This window comes from Colletotrichum godetiae (genome assembly GCF_030913485.1).
Source record: "Colletotrichum godetiae strain CBS 193.32 chromosome Unknown BDP55scaffold_2, whole genome shotgun sequence".
Lineage (NCBI taxonomy): Eukaryota > Fungi > Ascomycota > Sordariomycetes > Glomerellales > Glomerellaceae > Colletotrichum > Colletotrichum godetiae.
Window position 1 is genome coordinate 1027075 of NW_026851250.1, and position 22109 is coordinate 1049183.

General features: G+C 49.3%; 7 protein-coding genes across 7 annotated transcripts; 4 read left to right on the top strand and 3 right to left on the bottom strand.

The window, feature by feature from the left end:
* Positions 1-449: 449 nt before the first annotated feature.
* On the top strand, positions 450-2042 carry BDP55DRAFT_710112 (uncharacterized protein; the record flags this gene model as incomplete). Its single annotated transcript, XM_060578145.1, has 4 exons — positions 450-557; positions 967-1520; positions 1654-1889; positions 2032-2042. 4 exons carry the CDS (start codon positions 450-452, stop codon positions 2040-2042), a joined length of 909 nt encoding a protein of 302 aa, XP_060436241.1.
* Positions 2043-2625: 583 nt separating this feature from the next.
* BDP55DRAFT_723013 (snare associated Golgi protein-domain-containing protein) lies at positions 2626-3777 on the bottom strand (the record flags this gene model as incomplete). The annotated part of the gene is made up of 5 exons (XM_060578685.1): positions 2626-3054; positions 3113-3225; positions 3279-3465; positions 3527-3600; positions 3660-3777. 5 exons carry the CDS (start codon positions 3775-3777, stop codon positions 2626-2628), a joined length of 921 nt encoding a protein of 306 aa, XP_060436242.1.
* A 3081-nt stretch (positions 3778-6858) lies between these two features.
* On the top strand, positions 6859-7474 carry BDP55DRAFT_643116 (uncharacterized protein). The gene is made up of 2 exons (XM_060573490.1): positions 6859-7276; positions 7337-7474. Exons 1-2 carry the CDS (start codon positions 7052-7054, stop codon positions 7382-7384), a joined length of 273 nt encoding a protein of 90 aa, XP_060436243.1. The 5' UTR covers positions 6859-7051; the 3' UTR covers positions 7385-7474.
* Positions 7475-9328: 1854 nt separating this feature from the next.
* On the bottom strand, positions 9329-10165 carry BDP55DRAFT_133653 (uncharacterized protein). Its single transcript, XM_060565522.1, has 3 exons — positions 10079-10165; positions 9853-10021; positions 9329-9749 (listed from the first exon to the last, which is right to left on the bottom strand). Exons 1-3 carry the CDS (start codon positions 10115-10117, stop codon positions 9499-9501), a joined length of 459 nt encoding a protein of 152 aa, XP_060436244.1. The 5' UTR covers positions 10118-10165; the 3' UTR covers positions 9329-9498.
* A 3876-nt stretch (positions 10166-14041) lies between these two features.
* Positions 14042-14889, top strand: BDP55DRAFT_643122 (uncharacterized protein). The gene is made up of 3 exons (XM_060573491.1): positions 14042-14263; positions 14335-14529; positions 14587-14889. Exons 1-3 carry the CDS (start codon positions 14175-14177, stop codon positions 14609-14611), a joined length of 309 nt encoding a protein of 102 aa, XP_060436245.1. The 5' UTR covers positions 14042-14174; the 3' UTR covers positions 14612-14889.
* Positions 14890-16388: 1499 nt separating this feature from the next.
* On the top strand, positions 16389-18285 carry BDP55DRAFT_743505 (uncharacterized protein; the record flags this gene model as incomplete). The annotated part of the gene is made up of 2 exons (XM_060580489.1): positions 16389-16967; positions 17110-18285. 2 exons carry the CDS (start codon positions 16389-16391, stop codon positions 18271-18273), a joined length of 1743 nt encoding a protein of 580 aa, XP_060436246.1. The 3' UTR covers positions 18274-18285.
* Positions 18286-18628: 343 nt separating this feature from the next.
* BDP55DRAFT_710117 (S-adenosyl-L-methionine-dependent methyltransferase) lies at positions 18629-20290 on the bottom strand. The gene is made up of 5 exons (XM_060578146.1): positions 19985-20290; positions 19787-19919; positions 19593-19716; positions 19091-19542; positions 18629-19040 (listed from the first exon to the last, which is right to left on the bottom strand). The coding sequence occupies exons 1-5, from the start codon at positions 20177-20179 to the stop codon at positions 18721-18723; spliced, it is 1224 nt and encodes a 407-aa protein (XP_060436247.1). The 5' UTR covers positions 20180-20290; the 3' UTR covers positions 18629-18720.
* Between the last annotated feature and the right edge of the window lie 1819 nt (positions 20291-22109).

Here is a 22109-nt window from a genome sequence, read left to right on the forward strand (position 1 = left end):
CCCACCGTGCCACCCCGACGTCGATAGTGGCCGCGCTACGGGATAGGTATTACTGAGCACCGCACGGCGCAAGGCGAGTGAAAGGCCGTTTTTTTGCGCGCGGCTTGCTGTTGGTAGGCGATTGCAGGGTCCAACTTGAGGAAGGGGGGGAATCAAGGTGCGAACGCCACCGCCGACGGATTTCTGAATCGAGTTGTTGATTGACGGCGGTAAACCGGGAATCAGGGGACTAGCAGCAAGTTTGCTATTGCTCATTTGCCAAGAGAGGTTAGGTTGCTACGTTAGTACATGTAGCCTCTGCAGATGCTACCGAAATGCCAACGAAAAGACCCTGATCTCGACTCTTGGGTCTTGATTTCCACATCGTGTCTCCAAGTGCCTGTCCAACTAATCGTCCACGAATGCTGAACTGCCCATAGCAGAGGTGCCAGTGCATGCGCATATACAACATGTCGACTGATGAGTTGGAGGCCGCTGGCCTTAGCTCCTCAGAAAACGCGCTGTTTCATCCGCGTATGAGGTCATGGTGGAGGGCCAAGGCGTTTGTGCTCATTAAGGTATGGTCAGGTTCCTGGGCTCGACTGAGCTGTATTTGAGCCTCATCAACCAGGTCTTAATTATGAAAAGGCTGAAAGAAAGTGTTCACTGAATATGCGTACCTACATGTAATGACTTGATCCTTCATAGATGACTATCAGGCTTCTCAAAACTTGAGGTAGCGCAAACTCTCAGATAATTCTTCTCATCATCAAAACACTTCAGTTGAAGACGGATTAACCGATCCACGACCCCTGTCATGGCCCGGACATGGGAGAGAGATGGAGCATCAGGGAGAAAACGACAAGGCCCTCCGGATGAGGAATGGACGGCAGTTTGTTACCGGTTTCTCCGCGTATCTGTGAACAATTACCCACCATCACCTTCACTCACCTGCTGTGCAATGGTGGATCATCTACTGTTAACCAGAGCCCCAAAAGTACAAACGATCTCTCATTCAGAGCAAAGTCAACTGTAGATTCATTTCCCCGGAATGAACGAAACAGGGCCACCGGAATAGCCACCGACGTAGACCCTGCAGTCTGCAGGTGCTGCGGACAATTTCATGAGATTGATGCTATTTTTACCCCTTCAGCCCCAGCAGGAGACCCCGTCCAGGGACCAGACCACGGCCATCCAGTGCGCAGAATCCGCTCCGGGGTCTGGGCCTGCTGCAGAGGCATCGGCCACAGCGGACTCAGCACCGGAGGCGGGGTGAAATACGCTGTGAGCTTGACTCCTGCCGACCTCGGATTGGTCAATTCCGGTATCCCACACTGGCTTAGGCGCAGGAAACACTTTGGAGGCACTTCCTTCCAGGCTCCATGCACGAGCCACACTTCTTCCGTGTTTCTCCTTCGCAAGCCACGACTCGGCCGGAACCTCAACGACTCGCTCGACTACCCCCAACCTGTCATACCTGCGACCTCCAACTCAAGCCTCAACCTCATGACGGAGTTGCTCCGGACCTATTCTCCCACCAGGTCGGCTAAACTCTCTGTACATCACTACCCCGCAGGGTCATCCTATGGACTGGCTTCAGGGGACGACCCGCCGCTAGGTCTTGCTCCCGCCTCCTGCTAGAATTCGATGGCATTTCTCTCGCAAATGTTTTAGGACCGGCACATCAGGAGCACAGATGATTCCCCCTTCTGGCATACACCTCGCAGGACTACGTGGGACAGAATTTGCGCATTTCGATATGGAGATTTCCGAATCCCACTCTGGAAATCCCCGTGGAAATGGTTACGAACAATTGGCCTACCCCAACACCAGCCAGGCTGAAGTTGAACAAGCGCAAATTTCCCTGGTAAACCGGAAGCTGGACATGAACCATGGGAGAACTGCTGGAGGTATGTAATCGTTGTCTGAAAACTGATGAGTACAGTCAAAGGGATATTCGAAGATTGTCTCATCAGTCTTGGCACTTCACCCAGGATCGGCAATCTGAGGCGCCTCTCTGTATCCCATTGACTGCTGGACATCTACCTCCAGTCTTTCTCTGATTTCGCCCTATTTCGTGATTATTCAAAGACGGATATAAGGGAAATAGGATTGGATTATCAGATTATTCGTTATCCCCCCTATCAAAGTACGTGCCTATATACTGACGCTATCTAGCAGTTGATGGGATAGTCAGAGGGATATTGGAAAACCGTCTCATCAGTATTAGCACATCACCCAGAATCGGCAACTTTAGGCGCCTCTCTGTACATATCGCTCATCTCGACACGGGTCCTCGCATGAGATCGAGTCGCCAATCTCGACATCGGAAGATTCTGATACTTCGTTCCGTCGCTCAACGGAGACAACTCCGATGGCCGACAAATCTTGGCAACTTGTCTTTGCCTACTTCCCACTGGCATAGAAGCCAGTGCAGTCAAATTTCACTTCTAGACATTCAGGGAGGCCGCTTATTTTGTCAGAAACCAAAGCCAATCATTTCTTCTTGGTCCTCAACGCTATGTTGCGCCTGCCAACGCCAACTCCAAAGAGCAAATGTCCCATGTTTCCCGTCCCTGTATGTCCCAAGTTCCTGGACATCTGTTTCCCCATAGTTCCATCTTTCCCTATGGTGGCTTCTAGCCCTCAAATCCAGTGTGGGTATCCCGGTCTGTCTGTTCGCACCGTCGCCGCGCCAGGCTGGAGAGGTACGATCTCCGTCTCGACTGCGTCGACCTCAGCCTTTTGAGGCAACTCCTGCAACTCTCGCTGCACTCTCCTCTCTTCCTGTTCCGCCAACAGCATCTTCTTGACTCTTCTCATCTTGACATAGATGTATACCGCGAGTGCGATGGTCAGAACAAATGTGGCGCCGAAGACAATATTCTTGATGGTGTTATTACTGTTGTTCGACTTCTTCTCGATCAGAAGAACACCGAGGTAGACGAGGATGATTTGCTTCGGAAGCGTCAAGAATGTCGACACGGCAAAGTGCCAGAACTTAACATCGCATGTCGAGAACACCGCCGTCGAGAAATGGGACGGAATGACCGAGAATCGAATGATGAAGACGATCTTTTAAATGTCAGTCTAACAGTCCGCGTCTTCGAGCAACCCATGCCAATAAACATACCCAGAATCCCCCGTCGCGAGTCAATCGCGCCAAAGCCCCGTAATTGAGGTTGGTTCTCTCCAGCTTTTGGGCCTTGCGTCGCAAGGTATACTTGAATGCAAACCACGTTCCGACTGCAAATTGAGTTAGCAAACTCGTCATACGTGAGGGTTTGTGAACGTCGTACTCTCTCCGATGAAAGTGCCGGCTGCGACGATTGCAAATCCAATCCACAGGCCGTACACCACGCCGCACAACAGAGCCACAATCTCGTGGCCAAAAAGGGGCGGAAACGAGATCAGGACCAAGATGGCGATCGGAATCAAGAACCCTCCAGGGAGCGATCGGACCTTTTCAGAAAAGGGCCTCAATTTCTATGATCGCACGGCACATTAGTAAAGGAATCCTGTTCGCCTTCAGAAAAACGGCACATACCTCAACGACCTCGTCATGGTGAAGACTGATGAAAACTGTTGCCACAATGATGGCAATACCCAAGAGGTGGAATGCTGCATACCGCCCTGGTCAGCCCCCCCCTTTTTTTTAGTGTCGAGCGGATAGTTCATACGGATATACTTTGGCGTCAAGAAGATCTTCTTCCAGTTCAATGGTCTATACTCGGTGTCCTCCTCCTTTTCCCCTTCTCGTTGTACGGTTCCCGTTCGGGCCATCTCGACGTCGGGCATGGTAGAAACTGCCGGCGACTGTTGGTGATGTAGATCTGATTGTTCAACAAACCGGCTCCAGCGTTGTCGAGAAAATATGCGACCAACACCCATTTTGATGAGAGCGGGCAGAATGGTCCAGGGGGAGGGAGAACACGCACATCATGTAGGGAGACGGCGGGATCTGAAATCAATGCGAAACCGGAAAGCGGAACGCACAGCCACCCCAAAGATCGGCCAAAGGAGGCAATAGTCAGTGCAGTGGTCCAGAATTTCCTCGAGTCGTAAACGCTTTTTGTCACCGGGTTGTTCCTGGAACACAAGCCTTAATTGTTATTAACGCGGATGCAGGGCAACGGGAAAATCCCCCGCACATCCTCCCCTCTTTTGCACTACCGCAAATGAGGATGTCCTTCCCGGGATGGGAGGACAAGCCTACGAGGAGATCCAATACGGAGTTCGACTGCTCCTCTTTTTTCGCAATGGGAACCTCAACGTCATGTCGTGTGTGAGAGGTTGCGGTTTCGCGCACGGTAGACGTATCACAATACATACGGCCATCGCCAACACGTGGCGGGCGGCTCTTTGCGTGTTTCAACACCCGTGGCCGATCACCGACCGACAAGGCGTCGGAGACACAAAAGACACCGATAACGAAAGCACCTAAGCCAAGTCACCCCCACGTAGCCGCCGCGGCCTTATTTCGATAGCCAAGTTTCATTCAACGACTCGGCGACTATGGATTACGGCCTGTTTGCTTCTCCCAACTCGGACAACGGGGACTGTTTAAGCTTGCGACTGGCCCCAGTCAAGATTCAACACCATGCCACCACCATCTGTCGGACACCAAGACAGAGTCCCCTCCGAGCTATCCGCCGTATGAGCTTGGCCATTCTCTCTTGCCTATATAGTTGTGCTCTTACGCTTCCCTCATCAAGGTTACATTGGTAGGAGAAAAACTCTACTTACCCCAGAACCCAATGCCTTGGCTGGACCTGATACTCGAGGATCAAGCCGGCTAGTCTCCCGGTGGTCCCAGCGAGAGGTTTAATCGCACGGGATCCGGCAGCAAGTCAAGCCTGGCTGGGCTACAGTAAGCATCTCTTCAGCTCGAATGCAACCTTTTATCTCTCTGTAAGCCCGTTGCCAGTCTCATTCTCTGGCATCCGACATTCTGGGAGACGGATGGCTGCAATCATGTACACGGAGCCCTGGGTCATCTAGAACGGGCATGAGCCCTTTCAACCACAGTGTCAGAACTCACTTTTAAGACGTTTTCTTTCAAGGATGCGCATGACCGAGCCTCATAGTGGCTGTGGGAACTTGCGGCCGTTTTTGGCGTTGGATAACGCTCAACCCAGCATCTCTTTGCTTCTTGCATGGGCAGATAGGAAATCTGTTTCCCCCTCAAAGTTTTTCGCGATCGGCCGGAGTGCAGGATTGACGTGCACATATCCTGCTCCCCATCATCATCTGTCCATTCCCTCACCCTCTCCTTTCAGGACTTGACTTGGGTAGCCATGCCTATGCCAGGAGAAAGCCAAAATAGCTTGTTTATGCTGCTTGGGAGCTCTTTCTGTTCCGGCGGACCCTGCCTCTCGATCACAGCCTTTTGCGTTTGGACGAGCACGTCATGACCTGCGAGGAGAGAGTCTGAGCAGGAGCTATCATTCTCTTCCCCCACCGGGATCCCAGCCGCTCGGAACGCGAGGACGAGCTCCCTGCAGCATTGAATGCGCGTGCTCTTGATCATGTAGAAGCTCTCAAGAGTTTGCAGAGCTCTGTGTATATTTCACCTTTTCCAAGGTACCCTTCAAGGCGCAAAGACTTTGAAAAGGATGCACTGTCTTTGCAGAGGGCATGCAGACTGCAAGCAAGCTTGTCATGTACACAAGAACCTGGACGAAGGAAGGCAAGCCCACGCTCAACGGACGCCAAGACATCAGAGCCAAGAGCTCGTAGTGCAGGTCTGCACTACACTGAGCATCTGGCTTCCGGCCGACGGGCCGCTCTCTTAGCGTTGCAGGTGTGGCTTTTTTGCTTTCCCCCTTTGATGTGGCGAACATCACTGCAGGGGGTTTCTGTGGCTTGGCACCTGGAAGTGAGGAATGTGAATGTGAGGGGGTCGCGAGACATCGTGGAGTTTGACAGCTCTAGCTCCCGCCTCCTTAGCTGATCGAATCCTTTTTTCTAGCTTCAGCTTCTTTCAGCTTTAGCCTCTGTGTCAGAGTTATTCGGATCATTTCCAACTTGGTTCACCGTACCCACGAGCTAGTTGCAGGCTCGTCGTCGGGTAGAAGTTTTGGTGCGAAGCTTTTTTTTACTCCCTGGCGATCTAACGGGGAGATCTTTCAGCTTTTGGCTAGAAAATTTGTAGTCCTATCTGCTATGACGATGCCCTTGGACTGGCTTTAGGGCCTGTTACGTGACAGCCCCCCGGCAAGGGCTCGGCGTCCTCGGCGGCGGCTACACCCGCAAGCCAGCTTATTAGTTCGTGTCTTAGCCTAGGTTAGAGAGACAACTTGAACCCCACCGTCTTCTACGCTCTATCCCACTTTCCCACATCGAGGCCGTTTTCAGTATGAATTTTAGCTTCTAGGGTCTCGTGTCTTACCCGGGCGTGCCAGTCCGTGGAAAAGCTCCGCGTTCTCGTCCCATCGTCGGTCTGATACTCTAAGCCACGAGGTGACAGGCGTGGAGCTTTGCGGGGCTAGGTATGGGACTGGACTCTTGGCTTGCCGGTCTCATCTAGAGAGGGTGTCGTGAGGTTGCTCAAGGCTGCCCGTGTGTGACTATCAGGAGTTGTTTTCACAGTGAACTCGCCCTGACTTCTGACTCGTCAGTTGTGATCGTGGACATGTACGGACCCAACAACCACTCGGAGAAAGGCGGGATTTGTCGATCAGGAAAATCTTGAAACAAGGTTGATGACCACAACTCCTCATCGCGAGATCGTCAGATTTTGGCTTGCGGATCCTTACATAGGAGGTTAGTTGCCAAGAAGATGAACGAGAGAGGGAGACGGAAGATGCGGAGAAGTAACATGATATCTTGAACAGGGTCTGAATGGGGATAGGTTACAAGAATGGTAAGATTCGATGAGCTGGGGGAAAACACATAAATACTGACAGTCGAAGGCCCTTCTTGATCCGTATCTCTAGACTCCCAACCTCACAAGTTATTCTAGAGTCATATCCACCACCCAAGTTCCAATTACACCCACCTACCTTACCTTTCACAAGTACAATACTTCGTACATCTTGTACCCGGGAAGACAAAGACACCACTCCAAAAAATGCGATTCTCAATGACACTCCTCTCCCTCGCCACACTGGCCATCTCTTCAACGACAATCCTCGCAAACCCTATCGCCCAACCGGCGGCGGCAGAACAGCTCGAAGATCACAATCTTCTTTCCGCAGAAGAGACTGAAGTCATCAAGCGCGCCGCAGAGATTCTCGAGAACCGTCAGGGATGGACGTGTTCGTTCTTGGGCGGCGATAAGGCTTGTCAGGTCAAGGTAATGTTGCAACGTCTCCACTTGAAGCGTTGATAAAATTTGCTGACGAGTTTGTCAAAGTGCTTCGCGTTGAAGGGAACTGGTGGATATTGCAGCTCCAAGAAGTAAGCTCTCATGATTCCTTACCCTAGGTAGTCTGCGTCTTATGTCTCTATGGTTGTTGACTTTTTCATAGTGTTTGCACTTGCCACTCCTGAGTTCATATGCTCTGCAATTTTTGGGGCTGGGGAGGGGGAAGGAGCCGGACACGAATGGCTTTTAACAACCAGCTCGAGGTCTTGAAGTTTTGACAAAGAGGAATTTCATGGACGAAAGTAGGGGAAGTAGGGTGATTGGATTTCGGGGACTAGGAAACAGTCAGGATGGACCACATTATGACCGACCCTGTTGGTTCTGGGTGGCCCGAAAGGTAACCCAAAGGATTTCATGAGAAACGCCAAAGCCAAGATGCATAAATCGAGAATAAGGAGAAAAAGCTTTTGTGACAGAACTTTGTACCGCATCAAGCTGCCCCTGGCCCTACATGTGAGCAGATCAGTGGTGGAGGCCAGTTCTCTTGGTTACCACGGAACTGGAGATCTCAAAAGTTGCCCACGATGTCCCACGATAGACATGGTCTTTTCTAGTAGTGGGCCTCTTTTTCATGAAATTCTCTCATGCCATGGTCGCCTGCATCCTCAAGAAACCTTTGAATGATTTCGAACGAGTTGGGAAGCATTCGTAGATGGAGCTAAGCGCGTCCAAATTAACCAAGCCTCGGTCTTCGTTGGAGAGTCCACGTGTGGTGTTCTACACAACAAACACATCATCCCCACGACGCGGGTCTTGAACTGGTAGAATAAGCGACGCAGCCCACCCCTGCGTAACAGAATAAACACAATGTCTCAACAAACAACTCGAATCCCCCCGGCCGGAAACAAGCCGACCCCATTTCGCTACATGGAGCCATACGGACATTCCGCACCTCCCCCCGGAGGACTCCACACACCAATTCGACAACCTCGAAGAGGCCCTCTCCATCCGCATCAATGATAAATACATCCACTGCTTCAGACTCGTCGCGACGGGAAAGAATACCCAAGGCACCGGATGTGCTGTCCGTCTAAACGCATTTACCAGCGATTCGAAAAGTCAAGACATCGCCATAAAAGGGAAAGGGGAGGATGTCCAGGTCACTGTCGCGCCAAAGGACAAATTTGCGGACGAAGTTGCAGGTGAGATCATGGCTATTTCTCTTGGGAACTAGGGATGCATTATTATTCTAGTCTATTTCAAGAAGGCAGACTTGGACTTTGGCGAGGATGAAGAGTGGGTGAAGGAGTTCATGGATGCAAAATATGAAGAGTCTGTTATCCAGGACTGGGAGGACTGGGTTGAGGTGTGAGGTGTGAGGAGGTCACGGTTAGGAGGGCATAAGAAATGCCCTTTCCGGACTTTGCGCTCTACATGAGTGTCACGACATGCATACTTATACATCAAATGATCAAACGGGAAGCAAGCTCTTGGTAGCTAGCATCGCCTCGCACAAAGATGGCAAGGTAAATGCATGTACTCCATAGTCAAAATGTACAGTATTCTACACCAAAGCAAAATCGAAAGTTCAAGGGCCGCAAATGAGCGTCAAGCTTCCCGTGAAAGTCTGCTAGATCTCACATCAAAGACGTCTCCTTGGTGCCACTTTGCAATGTCATCCGTCGTGACTAGACCACCGTGATGAATTTGGATATCGTGCCTGACGCATATCCCATCATGTCCTTTGCGATCATCGACATTCCCTGTGCTGTGCTGGAGATCACCCATTCCATACAACCCATCCGTCGAACCTTGCCAGCTAACCCCATCCCCAAGCCGTTCAAATGAACCCTCAAGATCGATCGCATCATCGGCGGCGGCTCGCTTGCGGTTAGACGCTTTACCGATGGTAAGGGCGCGTACTTTGCTGGATCTCTTTGTTGACGATTCTTTGCCGCTGGATTTGCCCCTCGAGGTGGAGTAATGATGTCCCGACTTCACAACATTCACGACGCCGCCGAAGAAGCGCCTGAATAGAGAAGCGCAGGGCGGTAGGCAGGCACCGATGATGTCGAGGCAGACTTCCGCGGCCGATGCCGTGTAGGGGAAGATGGTGGTCTGGCTGACGTTGTGCGCTATGCCGGGCACGGGGCGGAAGATCCAGAAGAGGAGCGGCCGGGAGATGGAGATGAGGATGACGCTGACGAAAGTCAGTTATTACCTCGGAGAAAACGTGGTCTGATGAAGGCATTTACACACCTGCCCCCGATTAGAAAGATGCCCGTGAGTGCCGCCTTCTTGGTTCGTGGCATCTGCAGCCTCCATATCTCGTTGATGGGGAGGACCATGGCTATGATGTCGAAAATGATGTTCGGGAACAAAATCCCTACTTTGCTGATTCCCATGCAGGTACCAGGAAGGGACTTGTCCCAGTGATACTCTACGGGCAAACACGAGAAAGCTATGCGTCGTTCAAAAGCATTAGCATGCTGTCTCATTCGACAGTTGTTGCTCAACGATGGAGTCGGGAACCACAGGGAAGTTCCTGTCAGAAATTCACTTACTGCTGACCAAAATCACAGCAATGAGCCACAACAAGATTGCAATCGTTGTTCCCCATACCCAGCACCGCAAAACCTTTGAAGCTGAGAAAAGACGGTAGTACATGGCGAGAACTGCTATCTTGGCGGCTGAGCACGCTACGCAATGTATAATATCGATGGCCAGAATACTCTGAATCTTCCGTGTCAGTGATGAGACACGATGACTGAGGATGGCAAAATTGCCTACCTTGAACAGAGGAGCAGTGCCGTTTGGTTGATTATCCATCACATCTTGGATGTTGGTCCCAAGACCAAGCGGAACGGCTGAACGAAAGCTTTAGCTGTTCTGTCTCAAAGATCATCGAGATATACTTACCGGCAAGTTCAATAGCAAGTAAAGCGTGATTTGCCAGCTTTTAGACTCTGAGTCAGTCTGTTTCACTCTGCGGGATGTCCCGTTAGGTATGAAGTCGGCTGCAGCTACTAACCAACGCTATCAGAGAAATGTGAACATCGGTGGTCCATATCGCATGCGGTGTCCGCCACGAGGCGTAGAGCCTGAGCAAGAAGAGAACAGTAGCCAGGAAACTCAGTACTCCATGTGAGATGGTCAGAATGCCGGAGATATCGTGGTCTGAGTGGTATGCGATGGAAACCATTGCGGAAGTGGGAGTCCTAACAAATCGAATGCAGGAACATCTGGTCACACGAAGTGAGAAAGGTGATGCGGCTTGCCGTCTGGGCTTCAACCATCTTGGTCCGGGCACCGGGAATGTGCTTTGCACATATAAGACGAAGATAGAGGGAATTCTCTTGCGGCCGGAAGGTTGATGTAATCGGACATTGTGCCTGCCGCTGGGTGTGCGACAGGGGTAATATGCATCCTGTTAGCAAGCAACCGAAATAGTGCTGGTGTTGGTGCCGGTGCATGAGGTGTTCTGGTTGGACGTCGCCATTAAAGCACGGATTATGCCGAACTAGGTTACTAAACCGTTGGATCGCTGGTGGCAGTTGGTTGGGAAGCAAACATCGGCAATGATTGCCACTTTTTTCCTTGCTCTCATATTCCCCATCTAGATGATATCGTCACGGGTTTGCTGGGCTTCAAGTTGATTTCTGACATCGAATCGCACTTGATGGCCAGACGGACGAGAGATTCGAAGATGAGGGGTTATCAGCCTGTTATTGAGCTGGTGAAGCTAAGTGTGGCAAGTTGGCAACACTTTTGCAGCAGACAATGAGACATACGAGGAGCCGCGTCTGAATAAGAAAGTTTTGGCGCGCCCGAGCCCCGGGCTAGACTTGTCCGAGGAGGCCATCGTCGTCAGACCTTTCTGTGCCTCATGCATGAACCAGGGGATGCATCCAATGAGCCCCGATTCCCACATTCCCGCCACCTTGGCAAAATGAATGGCCACTCCAAAACGTGGCAGGCTCGATATGCCGGTGCCGCAAACATGAGTTCAATGCCACTCCCACCTAATGCTACCTTACCATCGAAATTTTTCAACCCAATCTTTTACTGGTCCCTCAGCCTTGGGATCCCTCAGTCTTGGGATGATCGCCTCCAGACCCCACTCCACCATGATTGCATATTCGCTCACTGCTTATGTGTTTGCTAGAATAAACCGTCGATGGCGCCTCAACCCTCCACGGCATCCCGGAGCAGAGCTCAAAACGTGTTTTGATTATTTCTTGGCCAGTTTAGATGATAACGACAAACACAATCTTTTCCAAGTTCTCTACAGATACATCACCAGGGGGGACACATCCTGAATCTTATCAAGTCTTGTGCAGTCACCGTTATCGACAATCTGACAGTCTGACAGACGCGCATGGATGGAGCAGGCAGGCAATGGTCCTAGCATCAGATCCTTCCTTCGCAGGAAATTCAGAAGAAAAGAAAGAAGACCACGTTTTCTTTTCCTGGAGATACGAGAAAGTGGACCACTTGGTGGACCGCAAGCGCTGGTCAATGAGATACCCCGGGAAGCTTCGTCAAGGTTTGGGGCAACTCAGGTATCTCAATTGGCTTTCAGTGCTAGAGAAGGCATCTTTGGTTCCTTGAGCTTCTTCCTATTTCATCTGATGCTCTTGGTGCCTGTCGGATTGGAAGTCCAATTCGACCTCGAGGCAAGGGGCCCGCGCAGGAGCCACTTACAGACCGTACCTACGAGGACCGCGGTCTGCCCAACCTACGGTTGGAACCTCGCTTTTACACCCTTTACGCAGAAGTTGATACATATCAAGTTGACCTCTTCCTCAACCCACGGTTCGAACCAACTAGCCTGTGATAGGGATACCAACAGTGCCATTTCGAAGACATCAAGATACCACGCAGCTCCATTTACCTAGACACGAGGCAAATGCTACTTTTTAAGCATATCATCTCAGCAGAAGGGCTGAGGCCATAGACATTAGCTTCCTCACAACTTGACTTATTTTCCGTTTAACTATTGCTTCCTGACCAACGCTCTCAAAATCATGGCAGTTGACACCAGAAATTTCGTCTGCAATCTTCTGCAGATGTATTTGTCTTCAAAGTAGAGGTCGAAGTTGGGTAAATTCAGATTTCCATGTCCGTCAGTATTTCACCTTGTTTCTGACGAGAAAGGAAGGGGTGTATCGAAGGGAGGGGAAGGATTCTTGTTCTTAGTGTGGAGTGGGATGTGTCTTGCTCTTAATGCATATGCTGTTTACGGGAGCCAATGATTGTGGGACAGGAAGAAGTCGAAACGGCTCTTAGAACACACCATGTGGCCCCTATCTTGTAGTAGTCACAAAAAATGTCAACTTTCTAAGTGGAAGCCGTTGCATTACACGAGACCTAAGTCTGCAATCAGGCGGTACTCTCTCTTTACAGCTGTCCTGTCCAACGTTCTAACTGCGACTATTGAACTTATGTTCCTACTCACTCTACAATCGCAACTTTTCCTCCAAACTTCGCCAAATTTTGTCAGTCAAACTTCACCTTAGACTTCGTAAACTGCGTGTACAGTGTAGAAAGTGCAAGTCGTGAACTAAGGTGGCCTACGTAGGCTACAGAGAACTTTTACTTTTTATGGTTGAGACGCAAGCGACAAAAGCAAAGGGCCTCTCGCATTCCCATCTACAGGTCTACATGCCAACGCAGCATCTGTAACTACTTTTTCGGGCGGACTGCAGTCAATATTACAGATATATCTCCATTTGATTCCCTGATTACTATTTCCTTCTACGGTACGAGTAATGCCCCTGGCCTCGGAAGGTAGGGGAAAGTGCACCAGCGTCACATTTATAGAGGTAGCAAAGACTTTGATAATCGAAGCTCCGCAGCCGATGGAAATATCTTCAAATAATACAGTGTTGACTGTTGCTATCTCTGCTCAACATTGTTGGACGTCACATACCTCATTAGGCAAGGTGTTGTGCATCATCTACCGAAGGTTGTGAACCTGCAAGTTGGCTGCTGCTTGGGTTCTTGACTGGCTGAATATCGTGTAGACAATACTGTGTGATCCTCTCGTTCATTTCTCTGGCTTCAAAGTTGTGCTTCTGCACGAGGCATCAGACTACAAGCCATTCTGTCAGAGCCTGCGAGGGATGTCCCAATCCAAACAGTGCATGTATCACGTCTCCTTCGCCGCCCTGCTCCTGACTCGTACTCTTTCAACCAGTTCTTCCATTGAACGCGACGAATGATTCTCTTGCCAACTGCTCATTCTCCTTGCGAAAGGACTGCACTTCACCCAAATGATACAAAGAATTTCTAAACCTTCAAACCAAAGACTGAAGCTTGAAACTTTTCTGGTTTCGCCGATTACCAATCATCGACAGTTCACGCTTTAGTTGAGCAATCCGGTCGCCGAGCTACACCGAGTAGTCAACGATCTGACACGGCAAGGATAAGCTTCTGAAACTAAGATTGCGCATTCTATTATACTCTGCTCATTCCCCACTGCTTGTGGCAGTGAGAATCTTCCCGTGCAAACCAGCCACTTAAGGTTCAGAATTGGATGAACTGGCGCCAAGTTATTTTTGTTGTCGGATTCCCCGGGTATTAGGCCTAGGTTCTTGGTGTCAGGAAGCCTAACAGTCGGCAACAGCATGAAAACAATATGCAGTCAAGGAGTATAGACTCCACTCGAGGCCCGTATGTGTGAAAGTCAAAGACTGAATGATCGACAAATACGACGTATGGCGGTCTCGGTTTAGTGCACTCTTGGTATAAGAGCTTGCCGGACACGCAGATGTGTTGTAGCTTCAAACTGCTCTGCATCAACTACCTACTCGTCTCTCGTTTTCTCATTACCTCCTGTAATCAACACAGTATCACTCTTTTCTAACTTCAAATATCAATCAAAATGCGTGCCTTCACCGTCGCTACTGCTCTCTTGGTTGCCGGAGCCCAGGCTGCCCCTGCTCTTGAGAGCCGTCAGATCATCTACGGATGGTAAGTAGCAGTCTCCCTTAAGCCACTCAATCCAGTGCTTGGATTGCAACTGGGTTAACAATTGGCAATAGCTACTTCTCCGGAGATGGCGTTGTCAACCAGTACGTCAGCGTGGGCCACGACATCGAAGTGACCGGCACCAGCGGCAAGACCTACCTCATTGACTGCGGCACTACCTCGGGACAAATCGTCCCTAACGTTTTCGCCAAGTGCACCGTGGACGGCAAGCAGCCGGCTGGCATCACCGCCAACGAGTCCGACAAGAAGTAAGTTATTGGAAAGACACCGAACATCAGAGATGCGGCTAACCAGTCACCTCTTAGCGCGATCAACTGCCCCATTTCCTAGATGTTCACATGTCTTATTTCAAGTATAGCTGGATTAGTAGACTTTAATCAATAATTGGTCTTACCGACCGGATAGAGTTACTCACACGTTCAATTCGTTCCTGAATCATCTGAATTACTTTGGTATTGGCGAGTTTGAGCATAGCTTTCTGGGTTACTAACCTAGTCATACTATTTGCTCCGGTGCTATGCGCTCTAGGCTCTTGCCATGAAGTCTCCAATCGCGATATGGTGCAAGTTTGCTAGGCTAATTCAATATTCTGAGAAAGTTTGGCGGCGTGCTGCTACGGATTAACTCCCATAGTAATTCGTTGCAATGGTGTTTTTCCAACAATTCGACTTATTGAGTGTTCATAGCACATAACTTGGGGATGAGATAACATGGAAGGGTGACAAATTCAGAAGCTCAACACTAAACCTACGTACCGGTAGTACACTAAGTTGGCGGCCCGATACCGACTATTAATTTGAAGAAGAGTCAGATTAGACCTATGCGAGTGGCAGCTGAGCGAGGCGTTCCCGTAAGCAGATAAGTGCACGTGGTTATTTGACATCATCATTTTGTTTTCTTCTGCAATCCATCGATTGTTGACCTACTTCAGTAGGTAGCTCAGAGGCATCACACTCGTTACCAAATGTTTTTTACACTTACTTGACGCTATAGCTGTAGATCCTAGGGAAGATTGACATACACTCACCCATACGTTATTAAATACAGCTCGAAGCTGGGCAATGACATCAGCTACTAGTCAATTTATGAATCATACTTTGATCGGCTAAAGATTTTGGAAAACGGTAAGGAAGATTCTTTCGTCAATTTTCTCAAGGTGAGATACCGACCACCTTGAAGCGAACACGCTGAACGAACACGGGGAATTTCTCCCTAGATCCCAGCATCAATGCGGATCTCGGGCCTCTGTTGGCTTTGACAATGACAGCACAAGGGTATCCCACAAAAGAGTTGGCCGGAGTACATGAACGATGACACGGGCACAATTACACATCAGACGCATCTGACCAATCGCCAACAAAGAACCGACCGAGGAAACACGAGACTTGGCCATACAGGGCCCAGAAGACGATGGCGAGTCGGCAAGGTCCGACACAGTCGGTTTTGGGCCGAAGTTCATCGCCGCTAAGGTGCACCTCTTCGATTACCCCTTTGGTCGACTGGTCTAAATTCGGTTGGAGAGCCGAAAACCAGATAGAAATCACAGCCCATTTACCACGGCTGAGATGATACGCCTTGCAGGACGCGCAACACATGTCAGAGATAACCATATTTTGCTGACAGGTCGTCCGTAGTGCGGCAAGCCCTCTTGAAACTACCGCAGCCGGCATTCTTATGCGGTGCAGTCCAAGATCACCGTCGTCCATCATCTCCACCCCGCCGATGTCAAGTTAAGGAGACTGTCTCCGCTGTCTTCTTTCCGGATACGGGGCCCGCTCTCCTTTCAAGTATCCACGGTTGGCTCTGCCGCGTCCGATTCAAGTCCCCGTTATACGTCACAACCGCTCGGCAGGTCCAGAGCGTCTGTCTATCCGAGAAGAGTAATGCATTCCTTTCTATTCCCATGAGCATGAAAATCCGCAGCGATTTGACTCTCGACTTATGCTCTTGAGCATTACCACAAGCGCTTCATTGCTCTTCAGCTACAGAAATTAACGAAGAATTCAAAGCGGCCGACTGAGGAAGTACTCAACATTATTCCACCGACAACTACGACACTTCGACAAGCATTCCAACGAGAGAGCCTTCCGACCTCTAAGCTTCGACGATGATTGTCCAAAAAACATGGCCGCAATACATTGCGGTGCGTGTGTTGATAATTATGATGAGGGACTTGGGACTTCTGGGCCTGACCTACTTTTACGTCGTATTTGCTTTAGGCGGCGTCAAGGCTATTGCTCATCCAGTTTCCATCTTCATTGAGGTCATTGCCGCCATTGAAATTCTGTTTTACTTGCTCTTCTTCCTACCGTACAAACGATACCTGCAGACTTACAAGCCGTACACGCCGGCCCGAATGAGTCGTTCACAGCGCGCTCGACTATTTTCCAAGGCCTTGAGTCTAGTGCCGGATGGCGAGGAATTTGTTCGCATGTGGATGCTCAACGCACACATGGAGGATATACGCCGCGAAAACCTAAAGGATTGGTTACTATGGGCCTTATTTGAACAGGACAATACAGCTGGCCGTCCTACCAAGGAAGTTGAAGACGAACTCGAGGGGTACATCGACGATACTGAAGAAAGGTTTGGGATCAAATTACGCCCAGGAAGAGGAAATGCAGAAGCCCTGAAACTCGCCTTCGACCCTGTAATGATCCAACATCGAAGCTTGCTCTACTACATGGTGAGTTGCTGACAACCGTTATTTCTTTCGGAGACTTTCAGCGATATATGGCGGCACATGCAGCGTTCAGTAACATACTTTGTTTGGTTGTTGCCGCCCTTTCAACGGTCAATGGATCTTTACTAAATAGATTTCTCCTTAGGTCATTGGCCTTTTCGATAACCTGATGGCCTTGTATCTTCTGACCCAAGGCTACCGGTACTATAAACAATCAGTCTCAACTTTCTTTAAGGTTTTCCCGGTCCGATTCATCAACCTCTTCCCTTTCAAACAATCTGCAGCGAGCAAAATGTCTTACTGGTATCGACCTCACAAGTCAGCAACACAACGTCCCGTCGTTTTTATCCATGGCCTAGGAGTCGGCTTAATCCCCTACATGTTCTGGCTCCACACAATTCCTAAGGACGTCGGCATCCTCGCAGTTGAGATGCTACCAATCTCTTCCCGCGTCACCACGTGGCCACTGCCATCGACACCCGAACTCTGCGAGATGGTAGCAAAGTGTGTGGCACAGCAGCGAGCTTCGCAGCCAGCGCCCGGGGTCGGAGAACGTGGAGTATGGGATGACTTTGTTCTAATTGGGAACAGCTACGGGACGTTGTTGATGGGCCAACTACTACAAAGAGCAGATTTCGCTCCGCGGGTTGCTGCATCCATCTTAATAGACCCAGTGTCTTTGCTTCTTCATCTGCCTGATGTTGCTTTCAACTTCACTCGCCGGGAGCCTACACCATCAATCCGTGGAAGAACAGGACACGGCAACGAATGGGAGATATGGTGGGCAAGTGCAACCGATGCCGGGACGGCATACACACTTGCTCGAAGGCTCTGCTGGCGGGAGTCTCTAATGTGGCGTGAGATGCTCACGCCAAGCCTGCGAACTGTTGAGGCTGGCTACTATGCATCTGGCTCTCCAGAAGAAATTGCGATATTCGGCAACGGCGTTCAAGCCGGAATGCGCAGCACTGTTGTCTTGGGAGGAGAAGACTGCGTGACTAACCCAAGAGCAGTAGCAAGCTATGTATACTCCGGAGACGTGAGGTGGACGATGGATGATTTAGAGTCGTGGAAGCAGTACGAGTGGAGCGGAACAGAGGAGTTGGAGTTGATGTTCTTGAATGGAAAGGATCATGGGCAGGGCATCATGGTACCTTATCCGTACAAGCCTATTCAGACAGTCATCGAGACCTATTGCCGGCGGGATGACGGATTTAAAGCATTTGGAGACAAGTTTATAGGTGGACCTGAGAGTATTTATGGCCTACGGGTACACAGAGATGAGGTTGTAGAGCTGAAGAATCTCTAAGTCGAGACCACATTTCAGGATTGTTTTCGTTTAAAGGGTCTCAGAGCCTTGAGCGACTTTGCTGATAAGTTACTTAATCTTTCAACAAATTTGCTCTCTAACTTGTGTACTCAAATATTCTCAGAAATAATCGTTAAACCTCTGTTGCGCTCAGTGCAAGAGTTTGCATCCGGTGAAACAATCTTGTAGCGTAATCAAGTGGCGTAATAGATCAGAAGTTATCTTGTACAATATGCCATCTTTATCAGAGTGCAATTGTAGTCGTACATATGGGAAGTGTGATCACAGTGTCCCCGCCATCGAGGTGCTGAAGTAATAGTCCAATAGAATATCTTCCACAAGGACTTATCAAATTGCAGTTTGCAACAAGGATTGTAGATTGGCCTACATAAAAATACAAGTATCGTCAACTAATCATACGATTGTATAGAGAGATACAAACAGGCTCTAGGAAACTGGCACTTCGACTTCGATAACACTGAAGTAGTCGGGTGGTTTCTTCCAAAATTTGATGATTCTGAGACCGGCTGAGTCAAGCAAAGCCAGCCACTGTTTCTCAGTGCGCTCTTTCCCGGACAAGTATACCATCATGCCTATATCAAATGCTGTGGTATTCATTTGGCTCTTCTCATCATCCAGAACTTGGTCATGGATCAGCAACCTGCTGTAACCAGGCTTCATGGCGCTTTTCTGCGTCTCTAATATCTTCAGGGCGAGGTGATCGGGCCAATCGTGAATGATATGGTGCATGTAATATGCACGAGCATCTGCATCACACATCAATGCTGAGTTTCCAATAACAGATGGATGGACTCACGCTTCACTGGTTGTGGCTCAAAGAAGCTGTATTCCACCTTTTTTACCGTATCGGGAAGGAGGGCTTTCTCCTCCGCGTCACTAATGACTGACTGAAGATCCTCGAGGTATAACCTTGAGCCTTCGTTTGGGTATGCTTTGTAAAAGCGTAAGAGATCATGACCGATGCCGCCACCAATATCCACGAGAAGCGGGAGACTCGGGTCTGATCCGTCAACCAAGTTGCGGTGAGGGTACATGTCCATCCATGGTGGCTCTTTGTTCGTAGACGCCTTCTGTACGATGTTGAACATCTCACCTATTTTGGGATTTTCGCTCAGATAAGACCATAGGTCTCCGCTGTGCCCAGTGGACTTCCGGAGGATTGTGTTCGTGGCATCGGAAGGATCCTTGTAAGCTGTTTCTGCCAGATAATCGGGCAAGGTACCAAATGCGCCATGCCCAGTCACGTAACTGCGGGGCTTAGAACAAGAAATACTTCGACTTGGTTGTCAAGTACTCACTAGAAGTTGGTGAGAGTGTTAAAGTCTGGCTTTGCTAGTTCCATGCAGAAATGGTTCGGCTGAAACTTCTCTACTGGGATTTGTTCCATTAGACCGTTTGCTGCCAGGCTACGGAGAAACCTGTCTGTAGTCGATATGTTAGTTGCATTCGAAGATGTCTCTCAGTATACATGCGTGGCACCGATGATACTCACGGAGGAGCCGAGGATCACAGCCCCCAACAAGGCCTGCGAGTTGATCACTCGTCATCGGGACAAACCCTTGTTCTTTCCACTTCATCATCAGATTCAAGTCTTTGATGACTTTGACCCCCGCAGTGACAGCCGACTAAGATTAAGTTAGCATACTATTACGATGCTTGAAATCTGATATGCGTGTTCCGTAGGCTTTACCTGATTCAAATGAATTCTGACGTAGGTATCCCATGGGGTTTCCAGCTTAGAAATAACCTCGTACGTTGCTAGAAGTGCCTTCATTCGGTCCTCCTCCGTTGGAAAAGAAGATGCTGTAATACCCCTCACCGCGCGCAGGTAGTCTTGACCGTGATTCAATCCGCCATTCATACCTCCACCTGCTCCGGAAGCCATAATCTTTGATTTGAATATTTCTTGTGAGTGTAAGTAATGTCTTCCCGACAGTAGAGGGAAGTATTCTTTTTGAATGGTGTAGTTCAAGCGCACTGAATACTAGGGTCTTCCTCTGATGAAAAGGATAAATATACACAACGTCAAATGCGACACTGTCTAGTCCCTAAATACTTAGGCAAGCTTCATGAACCATTACAAAACCAAATGATCCGGCGACGGAGATTTTCACGCGACCGTATTACTCCAAACGGAAGGTATAAGCCTTCACGCGCCTTCGCCTTCAAGTCTGGGGCCGAAGCAAGATACTGCTAGTTTTTCCGCGTCCAGTCACATTTGCACCGTTACTCCGGAAGTCCGTCCAGAAAAGAATCTCTAATGCGCTTAACTCCAAATTATTATCGAGCAATCAGAATGCTTGAATGCAATCGAGATATCAACTGTAACTTCGAGCTTACCTTAAAATGGATGGGACCTCGAATGGACTGTTTCGCTTGGCAACTCTAATTAGATGTGAAGTATGACTGAGCGAGCTTGCCAACCAGATCACAGGACGGGATGTCGCACAGACTCTCGTCTCAAAGAGCTCAAACTGTCTGGTGAGATGTGGCCCAGCATTAGCTAATTAGCAAGCGCACAGGCAGCTAGCCTTCTTCTCTCGCCATCGTACGAAAACCTTTCAACCCAAACGGTCACCGCAATTGCAAAGGTACGACCCGAGCCCAGGGGCTATGTCACGTTGTGCATACTGTGAGAACCAAAATGATCACGCCTCAAATGTAAATGCCAGTGGCCTTCGCCGCTTCAAGGATAGCACATCTAGCGGTTTCTAATATTAGATTGAAGCTTGAACTTTTTATTACTTAATCGCAGGGATTATATAGCGGTGATTAACTGATTTGAAGCCGCGAAGTGCGCCAACCGCGCGCAAGATGATGTCATCTGATAACATAAAGTTTCATTACAAGCCTTGAACCACCTCGGCTCGCAGTTCATGCTCCTTCTTCAACCTAGAAAACAACTTGAAGACGTTACCCACCGGTAATCATGATGTGATGTTAAAGTTTCTATGTATATTGGTGCGGTGGTACTCCGAGCCAAACACCTTCGTTTTGCCACGTTGTTCTTAGTGCTTGTTTTTATAGCCGAATTTTCCCTGCACATCCTTGTTAACTTATGTGGTGCAGTGATAATGAAGAAGGTGACACAAAGGCAGCTGTATGCTGCCTTGCTCAAGGCACCTGAGAAAGTCTGCCGCTCAACACGTACCAAAAAACTGTGGATGAGGCAACTGCTGCACCCGAAGTGCCTATTCAGTTTTGGTTTTTCACACAAGCCTGGATAGAACGATGAAACACCGTGTGTTTTTTGAAGGTAACAAGTTCTTAACTCTGATACCCAGCAGATCTCTTTATGATGCCACGGCACAAGCGAAGATAAGTCAGAAGCTATGCTACACTACGTTCTGAGCTTACAACTCAACCCAAAGTGTTGGTATCCCTATCACAGGGTAGTTGGTTCGAACCGTGGGTTGACGAAGAGGTCAAATCAATATATACTACCTTCTGCGTAAGGGTGTAAAAGGGGGGTTCCAAACGGAGGTTGGGCAGGCCGCGATTCTCGTAAGTATGGGTTGTAAGTGGCCCCGGGCCCTTGTCCAGAGGTCGAATTGGACTTCCAATCCGACACAAAGTTCCTAGAAGTAAGCTGCAAGCATCAACTCAGGTTAGAAGTCAACAGCACGTTGTTGTTTTTTAGTACACTCGCCAAGGCAAAAATCAACGGGGAAGGACTTGCACTAAAGACTATAAGACCTTTTGTTTGACTTGTAATAGTCGTCCCACTCTGCAACTTCGTTTCTCAAATCCGACTTCTGAGCTACCAGACTCGAATGACCAGCAACATGACCCAGGGCAATAAGGTTTAGCTATCA

Bases quoted from the DNA above. Each gene is read 5' to 3' on its own strand.
- BDP55DRAFT_643116 (XM_060573490.1), top strand. From the start codon at position 7,052: ATGCGATTCTCAATGACACTCCTCTCCCTCGCCACACTGGCCATCTCT. The intron at 7,277-7,336 runs GTAATGTTGCAA...AGTTTGTCAAAG, and splicing joins ATAAGGCTTGTCAGGTCAAG to TGCTTCGCGTTGAAGGGAAC.
- BDP55DRAFT_133653 (XM_060565522.1), bottom strand. From the start codon at position 10,117: ATGGATAATCAACCAAACGGCACTGCTCCTCTGTTCAAG. The intron at 10,022-10,078 runs GTAGGCAATTTT...CGGAAGATTCAG, and splicing joins GCACTGCTCCTCTGTTCAAG to AGTATTCTGGCCATCGATAT. The intron at 9,750-9,852 runs GTAAGTGAATTT...AACGACGCATAG, and splicing joins TGCTGTGATTTTGGTCAGCA to CTTTCTCGTGTTTGCCCGTA.
- BDP55DRAFT_643122 (XM_060573491.1), top strand. From the start codon at position 14,175: ATGCGTGCCTTCACCGTCGCTACTGCTCTCTTGGTTGCCGGAGCCCAG. The intron at 14,264-14,334 runs GTAAGTAGCAGT...AATTGGCAATAG, and splicing joins CGTCAGATCATCTACGGATG to CTACTTCTCCGGAGATGGCG. The intron at 14,530-14,586 runs GTAAGTTATTGG...GTCACCTCTTAG, and splicing joins GCCAACGAGTCCGACAAGAA to CGCGATCAACTGCCCCATTT.
- BDP55DRAFT_710117 (XM_060578146.1), bottom strand. From the start codon at position 20,179: ATGGCTTCCGGAGCAGGTGGAGGTATGAATGGCGGATTGAATCACGGT. The intron at 19,717-19,786 runs GTGAGTATCATC...TATCGACTACAG, and splicing joins CTGTGATCCTCGGCTCCTCC to ACAGGTTTCTCCGTAGCCTG. The intron at 19,041-19,090 runs GTGAGTCCATCC...TGTGTGATGCAG, and splicing joins TGAGCCACAACCAGTGAAGC to ATGCTCGTGCATATTACATG.